Here is a 9,022-nt window from a genome sequence, read left to right as displayed (position 1 = left end):
GATTGTACGGGGGGCGAAACCGAGGCCCGGGGGTGGGGGGGGCGAGCGAGTGGTCTGAGAGCCTGCAGGTTCTGCTCACAGTGGGGCCCGAAGCCCCTGTGCGGCCAGCGGCTCCGGAGTGGCCTTCTGAACCAGCTCTCTGGTGATCTGTGCGAGCGCGGGTCTGAGGAGGGCCGCTGGGCCGAGGTCGGCCCCTGGTGACCACTGTGCCCTCCTCAGGAGGGGCCTGTCGGGGGAGGAGGCCGTCTGTTTACACCCGAGATACCCTTGTTCCCCTGGGGCAGCACGCAGCTTAGGCTGGGACCAGGCAGGCGTCTTAGGAGTGCGGTTCAGGAGGGACCTCAGGAGTCGACCTCCAGTACTGGGGTTTCCCACCTGCACACCACCCCTCCGTCTGCCTGGCTTTATTTACTTTTTGCCAGAGGCCATAGAGAGGGAGAAGGCACTCCTCAATGGGGTGTAGTTGCCACATTCCCTTCTCCAGGTGCACACACGAACCCAAGTCCCAGGGCTTAGATTTGAACTGCAGTTGGTCAGGTGGGGTCCAGCTTCTTTAACCACTACTCTGTGAGCCAGCCCCACACTGCCTGACCTGGAATGGGGCAGTGCTGGATATATGTCCACTACTGTCCTCTGTGGTCCCAGCCTACAGGTCACACCATCTCTGACCCCCAGCCCAAGCCAAGGGGAATTCCTTTTCCTTTTCTATATTTTCTATTTAATTTCCTATATTTTTGCTCATCTTTTAGCATTCATTCAACAGCTCTTCCTGGAGCTTTGAAGAGAAACGACACACAAGCTGGGGAAAACAGTGGACGGCTACTAGCGGGGACCACTTTAGCTGAGAGTCAGGGACAGTGCTCTCAGAAAGTGGCTTTTTTTGATGTTGCTGTTGAGTTTGTTTGCTATAGGGCACGTACACACGCTGGAGGGACAGAGAAAGTGAGAAATCCCTCCCCAAGGCATTTGGCCATGCTACAGTCTCCTCTCCTCCATTCACCCCTTGAGATTTTGGGCACACACACACATGCCTGGCATGAGTTTGAAGTCTTTGGGTCTGGGATTCAGACTGTGGTGGCCATGTGGGGGAGTCTAGCACCTTAGCCACTCTGCCACCTGCGGACACCAGAAGGTGACGTTTTTCAGCCAAGACAAGCTTGGCAAGTGAGAGTTGGCTGTGCAGAGATGGGAGCAGAGCGTCCCAGGCAGAGAAGATGGCAGGTGCAAAGACCCTGAGGTGGGACAGTGCAGGTTGTCTGAGGACTCAAGAAAGCATGGCTGGGGCAGTGATTGAGTGGGAGAGTGATGAGGCAGGCGAGCCAGATCTGGTGGGCCCCATAGACCGTGGCAGGACCTTGAACTGTATTTGGGTGTGACAGGAGCTACTGGGGGGCAGGTTGAGCAGAAGAGGGACATGGTCTCCCATGTGAGAAAAGAGTAGGGTGGGGGGATAAGAGGGGAAGCAGAGACACCCACTCGGAGCCATCTGCAGTCCAGGCATGAGTGGCAGTGGCTTACGCGATACCTGTCAGAGGCCTCGGCTGGTGCCTGGTGCACGCTAAGCCTACGTGAGGGTTGCCAGGGCCCCTATTTACAGCCGTAGATCCAGGCAGATGGGTCTCGGTGTGGCTTCAGCTCTTCATGGCTGGGTAAAATGGAGCGAATTAGTTAAGTTCACTAAGCCTTAAGCTTAAACCTGTCTTCACAGGGCCACCAAGTTTCCAACAAATAAGGTACAGAGGCACAGGGCCTGGCTCATAGTTGGCTCGATATTTTTGTTCTAATTTCTGGACAGGAACTGGAGAAAGAAGGGGTGAGTGGATATGAACCAATGGTCTGTTTCAACTCTTAAGTAATCTTTGAGGGGCTTTGGGTCTAGTTCCTGCAGCTAGGCCTGGCAAAGGGCAGGTTTGGAGGGTGGGCAAGGGCCAGGGAGAAATGGGGAGGGAGAGCGTGCAAAGTCTGTGTTCTCTGTCTTATTCACCAAAGAATGGCTAGGGGCTTAGAGCCAGGTACAAGGTTCTAGGTGAGGTGTAGGGAAGAGCCAGTAGTACCAATGATAGCGAAGATAACGGTAATAATAGCCAACATTTATCTGCTGCTTAGCTGCATGTTGTAATTAAGGTAACACTAGCTGACATGATAGTGAAACCCTAAAACCTTGGAGGCCTGACACAATAGAAGTTTAGTTCTCATTCATGAAAAATCCTGTTGGGTGTTTGGCACGTGGTTTTCTATGGGGTGACCTAGGGATGCAGACCTCTGTCACCTTGTGGTTCTGGGATGCCTGGAGACCTAGAAGTTATTTCCCTCCTGCTGGTGGACAGAGAAGGAGAGAGACAATTTGTCATGAGAAGTTTTTGTTTTGTTTTATTTAGAGAGAGATTTCTGCTGTAGGGAGTATGTGCTCACCAGAGAGACAGCAAGCAAGAAATCACCCCCCAGGGAGGGATGGCCATGCTGCAGTCCTTTCTCCTTCCTTCTCCTCCTGGGATTTTGGGCAGACACGCCAATGCACCTGCTATGAGTTTCAAGCTTCCAGGTGTGAGATTTGAACTCCAGTTGGCCATGTGGGAGTCTAAGTGCCTTAACCACTATGCCACCTGCTGGCCCCCCTTGTGAGAGTTTTTTATGGGCCAGGTCTGAAGTGGCACATATTCTTTCTGTCTAGTTCTATCAGCCCGAACTCGATCACATGGCTGTATCTGCAAAGGAGTCTGGGAAATGGATTTTAGCCATATTCCTAAGAGGAATCAGTAATTTTATTTTTTTGGTGAACACACAGTTTCTGCCACACCATACCCAGGCATACAGCTAAGCAGAGCCTCTTACCCTCATGATAGAAAAAGGTACCATCACCATCCCATTTTACAGATGACAAAATGGAGGCTTCGAGGCAAGACGTCACAGGGTCACACTGGGTGAGGAGGCATGGCTGAGATCAGAGTGCAGGCAGCGAGACACTGAAGCTCTCACATCCGATTTCTGTGAAGTCAGCTGGTTTTTGGAGAATTGGATGGAAGCTACAGACATGGGAGCATTGAAAATCCACAGGGGGTTTAAATTAAATTTTTTTTTTTGGAGAGGTTTTTGCTATAGGGGTGTGCACTTGCCAGACAGACAGAGAGAGACAGAGAGACAGAAAGTGAAAAATCACTGCCCGGGGAGATCGCCATACCACAGTCCCTTCTCCATTCTCCTCCCAGGATCTTGGGCATGCATGCACACGTGCCTAGCATGAGTTTAAGCCACCTGGTACCGGACGCGAACCACGGTTGACTACATGGGAATCTGGTGACACAGCCATTATGTCAACTGCTGGTCCCACCCACTGCCATTTCTGATACCTAGTCTCAGGAGGCTATATCTCCTCAGGGTTGATATCCTGCCCATCCCTTAGGGCACTGGCTGGGAGAAGGCACACAGCAATTCAGTTCGGTTCTCTGAACGCATCTATTGTGCCCTCTGCCCAGCCAGGCACGCCGGGATGGACATACCATGGCCTCCCCCTGCTGTTCTGGTGACGGGTACGAAGTGTGCAGAGAGGGGTCGTGAAGGTTGTCTGGAGGTAAGGGGTGGGGGTCCCTGGGTTCTGTAGGGGCAGCTCCTTATTCCTGGCTGGTTACTTTTTGCCCAAATCTGCTTGCTTGCCCTAGCAACTTGGCAGCGTGACTCTTCCAAGCCTGGTATGCCCTGTTGCCTGATTTCCCACCTGCAGGACAGATTCCTTAGTTGAGCTCAGGGGTTCCAGCCTGGATGGAGGTGCATTTCCGCAGCTCCTGCTTCATTCCTGAGTCTACCCCTAGACACTCTGTCAGAGCATGGAAGGGAAAAGCCCCAGCATTGCCCCTCAGGCTCTTGTTGGGAGGCTGCCTGGCCCAAGTGGGTGTACCACTTCCCTGAAGTGTGCCATCTGAATAGGCCGGGGCCCCACCCTCTCTGAGCCTCTGTTTTCTCATCTGGAAATGGGTTAAGATGAGGATTTAATGAGCTAATGTGATTATGTTCCCTTTAGGGCCCAGCACACAGAGCAGGTGGCACACTGGGGCTGAGGGCCGAGAGGTAGCTGGGCCCAGACACATGATGTTAATGAGGACAGGAGCAGCAGCCACCATTCCTTTTTTCTTTTTTTGGAGAGGTTTTTGCTGTAGGGCGCGTGCGCTCGCCAGACAGAGAAAGAGAGATAGAAAGCGAGAAATCATCCCCCAGGGGGGATAGCCACGCTGTAATCCCTTCTCCATTCTCCTCTCAGGACCTTGGGCACGCACGCACACGTGCCCGGCGTGAGTTTAAGTCACCGGGTCCGGGACTTGAACCATGGTCAACTACATGGGAGTCCAGCGACATAGCCATTACGCTAACTGCTGGTCCCAGCAGCCACCATTCCTGACAGCTCACTACATCAGGTGTGGTGCTACAGCCCAGCTTGGACACCTGCACCTCATTATTAAAAAAAAAAATTATTTCATAGTATTGTTGTTTTTAGATGTTTTAGTCATAGGGTGTGTGTGTTCGCTAGTGAGAGAGAGAGACAATGAGAGGGATAGTGAAAAATCACCCCCGCAGGGGGATGACCACACCGCAATCCTCTCTTCTCCATTCTCTTCCTGAGATCTTGGGTACACACGCACATGTGCTTGGCGTGAGTTTCAAGCCACTAGATCCGGGACTCAAACTGTTGTCGACCATGTGGGAGTACAATTGACACAACCACTATGCCGTCTGCTGACCTCTTACTTATTATTATTTTCGTTTGCTGTAGGGCATGTGTGCTTGCCAGAGAGAGAGAGAGAGAAATCAAACCACTAGGTCCAGGGCTTGAACTGTAGTCAGCCATGTGGGAGTCCAGCGCCTTAACCACTGCACCACCTGCTAGGCCCCTGCACCTCATTCTAATCCTCACAGGGTGCTATGGGTACCAGCTTAGTCTGTTATGGCGTTGCTTCCAGAAGTATCTGAGACTGCGAGACTGAGGGAACTGAAGAGAAGAGAGGTTTGCTGACTCACAATTCAGTCCATGTGGAAGGCTCACAGCCATGGCAGAATGGCGTAAGGAGGAACTCGGAGCACAGTGAAGCGTGACCCGTGTCCGTGTGGGCTCTGCCTGCCTCTGTTCCTCTGCTATAAACCCCGCAGGACTCAGACACGGGGCCTGCTGTAGCCACCCAGCCACCTGTCTCTTCCCCAAAGTGACCTTTTGTCACCGTAATTGTGTCAAGTTTCCATCCTCATAATCCCATTTCAGTGGCTCAGCACATGAATTTGGGGGGACATATACAAACTACAATGGGTGATACTACTCCCATTTTAGAGAGAAAAAAACCGAGGCTAAGACAGGTGACTTGTCCAAGGTCATGCTGCCAACAGGTGGCAGAGATGGGTCTCAGATGCAACCCCTCCATCCAGTACTTCAGAACTACAGGCCTAGCAACTTCACTGCACAGCCTCCTTGCAGCAGGGAGGGCATGATGGGAGGCTCTGGGGTGGAGAGACTGTAATTTTAGATTTTTATTTTTAATAAGTTTTGAAAAAATTTATTCATTTATTTTAATTTGACCAGAGAGAGACAGCGAAAGAGAGAGAGAGAGAAAGTGAGAAAGCAAGCCACCAGGTCTGGGACTTGAACCATGGTTGGCCATGTGGGAGTGCCCTGTGCCTTAACTGCCACTCAACCTGCTGGTCCCCCAGATTTTTTTAAATAATTATTTTATTTATACTTATTTATTATGTTAATTTGACCAGAGAGGGAGAGAATAAGAAAGAGAGACAGAGGGAAAGTGAGGAAGCAAGCCACCACGTCCAGGACTCAAACTGCAGTCGCCCATGTGGGAGTCCAGCGCCTTTAACCATTATGCCACCTGCCGGCCCTGTAGTTTCAGATTTTCAATGAATGAAATAAATTTTTATCAAGAGGTTTCTTTGAGAACCCATACTGTGTTATGAGTGCTGGTTAAGCACACAATATTTTGTTTAATTCCCAGACAACTCTGTGAAGTAAATTCCAATAAGAGGATGCTTAAGAAATTTGGGGGGAGGCCAGCAGGTGGCCAGCCTGGCAGCTTTCTTTCTTTTTCTTTTTTTACTGTTTTTGGAGAGGGCGTGCACTCGCCAGAAAGGCAGAGAGAGACAGAGAGACAGAAAGCAAGAAATCACCACCCTGGGGAATGGCCATGCTGCAGTCCCTCTCCTTCATTTTCCTCCTAGGATCTTGGGCCCGCATGCACCCCTGCATGAGTTTAAGCCACGGAGTCCGGGACTGTGGTCGACTACATGGGAGTCCAGCGACATAGCCATTACACCAAGTGCTGGTTCCCCATGGCAGCTTGCTTTCTCACTTTTCCTCTCTGTCTCTCTCTGGTGAACTCACATGCCTTGTAGCAAATTTAAAAATAATAATAATGATAAATAATTCTTAAAGAAAAGAGAAAGTTTTGTGGGGAAGAGGAACGAAAGTGAGTTAATGGAATCAGCAGTTAGCGTAATGGCTATGTCGCTGGATTCCCACGTAGTCAACTGCGGTTCGAGTCCCGGTCCTGGTGACTTAAACTCATGCTGGGCATGTGTGCATGTGTGCCCAAGATCCTGAGAGGAGAATGGAGGAGAAGGGATTGTGGTATGGCCATCCCCTCTGGGGGGGGATTTCTTGCTTTCTGTCTCTCTGTCTCTCTCTGTCTTTCTGGTGAGCACACATGCCCTATAACAAAAACCTCTTAATGAAAAAAAAAGTGAGTTAATGTTAGTGCAAATAAAATTGAAATGCATCCATAGTTTCTTCATAATAACATATTTCCCCTGGATACCTTGAGGACCCCTTGTGTTATGGCATCTTTGTTATGAGGATTCTGGCGCCCAGAGAGGCAAAGTTGCTGTCCCTGGGGATGGAGAGTCAGGTTTTTGCCTGGTCTGGGCTGCCCCACAGCCTGCCTTCTTTGCTCTGCACCTGTTGTGGGTATTTGGGGACACCAGAAATCTTCACATTCTTAGCATGCCACGTGGCCTTTGTCCTGGGTCAGCAAAGACAGCCCTGCAGACCTGGGACTCTGGCCCTTTCCACCTTCTTGCAGCCAACCCACTCCCAGGGGTTGGGGGGCTCTAGGACCCAGCAGCCTGGGGGTGGTGGAGGGAGAGAGTGAGTGTCCTTACCTCCAGGCCACCCCCCTTCTCCTCCTGGTCCTTTCTCTTTTCTTTCTACCCCTCCCTTTCTCTCCCCTTCTCCCCTCTCCTCTTCACCCTTCCTCTACCCTGCCTTCCCTGCCCCGCCTCTGCCTTCCCACCCCCCTCTCACCCCTCCCACTCTGTGATCACATGGAGGCACTGCCGGATTTAAGCTTAATCTGTCCGGTGTTCTGCCCAGCAGCCTGGCCCCCTGGGCCTGCGAGCTGAGCTAGTCTTGGGGCCCTGGAGCAAGGGGCCAGAGAGGTGCCACAGCGCCCCTCCATGAGCTTGTGGCCAGCGTTAGAGACAGTTATTCAGGTGGGTCCTGGGGCCGTGCCCACCCTGGCTGGGGAGAGGAGCGTGGGCCTGGCGGGTGGTGAGAGGTAGCCATGTTGCAGGTCAGGGGGTGGAGAGGTGTGGCTGGGTGGACGCGTGGGACCCAGCTTGTAGCTCCCTGCAAGACGGTCCAGGGCACGTGCATGCTGCTGTGGTGGGGGGAGGCGTCCGGCACAGCGGGAGCTCACCTACCTACTGTTGGAGCTGGGTCAGAGCCCCCACTCTGCCCTCTCTGTGGGGTCTGTGAATTGGGGCAGGATCTGGTTCTCTTCTCGGCCTCAGGGCCTTCTTCCTCAGGCAGGGGACACACACGTCTCTTCCCAGGGGGGTTTTAAGATTAAGGTTCTAACACCCAAGCTATGCTCCATCTTGAGGTGTCCTGAGGGTCTCTTGAGTGTGAAGACTTTGCACTCTCCAGGCCAGGGAGCTGGGGAGCCAGGGAGCCTAGGGTCCCAAACGCCCTGAAGACCCTCTCTCTTTCCAGACACTGGAGACCAGCGTCCTGGGGCCAGGCCAGGAGAAAGGCCTGAGCGTGCAGGACCCGGCCCAGGACCCACAGCCCGCCTGCCTGAGCACCTGCATCAGGGGCATTGTCACCCGCAACCTCTCCCAGCCTGAGCGTCCAGGTACCAGCTCTCCCCTCCCCTCCAGACACTGCCCACCTCTGCCTCCCCTCACAGCCCCTCCTCCAGCGCACACTGTGATGGCCCTGTGGCTTCTGTTTCTTGAATACGCATTGCGAGGCAGACACAGCCAGATGACAGAGGAACCCATTTTACAGATGAAGAAGTAGAGTGTGGTGATTTAATGTGCCCATCTATTTCCCATGTGATGGAGGGAGTGGCTGCACATACCCTCCTTGCTAGTGTGAGCCGGCAGCACCCACATCCCATCCCAGGAAAGGGGTGAGCTGGAGAAGGGCTCCTCAGCTCAGATCAGAGGGGTTTTTTGTTTTGTTTTGATTTATTTTTAGATTTTTGCCAAGGGTGTCAGGCGCTTGCCAGAAAGAGACAGAGAGGAAAAGTGAGAAATCTCCCTCCGAGGGATGGCCATGCCGCAGTCCCCTCTGCAAGTTGGGGTAACACTTACATGTGCCTGGTGTGTTTCTCAGGCTGACTCACACCATGGAGTTAGGCATGTGGGATGCAGTACCTTCACCACTTCACTGTCGGCCGGCCCCAGACCAGTGTTTCCAGAAGTCTGAGTGGTGGTGCTGTCCATTCCCCAGCGTGAAGGCTGCTGGTCCCCTCCTCCCGGTGGGCAGCTCCTACTACGACCTCGTGCTGTGGTTTGAGGATCGGGGAAGGGCATACCCAGTTGCGGCTGGTGTGTTAGCGACTTTAGTTAGTGGTGGTTTTGCTTTTGTTTTGAAATTGCTATAGCGTGTGTGTGCTCACCAGAGAGAATTAAGTGAAGACACACACTCCCATGGGGGATGGCTATGCCTCAATCCCCTCTCTTTCTTATCTTGGGATTCTGGGCATATATGCACACATGCTGACATGGTTTTCTTTTTCTTTTTTTTTTTTTT

The 9,022-nt window shown here is 52.4% G+C and overlaps 1 protein-coding gene across 1 annotated transcript in view; it reads left to right on the top strand.

The window, feature by feature from the left end:
- The first annotated feature begins 7,348 nt into the window (after nucleotides 1–7,348).
- The window catches only part of CROCC (ciliary rootlet coiled-coil, rootletin), a 54,919-nt gene continuing 53,245 nt past the window's right edge, over nucleotides 7,349–9,022 (top strand). Inside the window, exons 1-2 of the mRNA XM_006145233.1 lie at nucleotides 7,349–7,473; nucleotides 7,976–8,117. Coding sequence (XP_006145295.1) covers nucleotides 7,438–7,473; nucleotides 7,976–8,117 — 178 coding nt within the window. The 5' untranslated portion in view covers nucleotides 7,349–7,437. The remainder of the gene's footprint in view (nucleotides 7,474–7,975; nucleotides 8,118–9,022) is intronic.

The sequence above is a fragment of the Tupaia chinensis genome, unplaced genomic scaffold (assembly GCF_000334495.1).
Source record: "Tupaia chinensis unplaced genomic scaffold, TupChi_1.0 Scaffold000146_1, whole genome shotgun sequence".
Taxonomy (NCBI): domain Eukaryota; kingdom Metazoa; phylum Chordata; class Mammalia; order Scandentia; family Tupaiidae; genus Tupaia; species Tupaia belangeri.
Note: the sequence above shows the minus strand (reverse complement) of the source record. Positions and strands in the feature narration are given on the sequence as shown.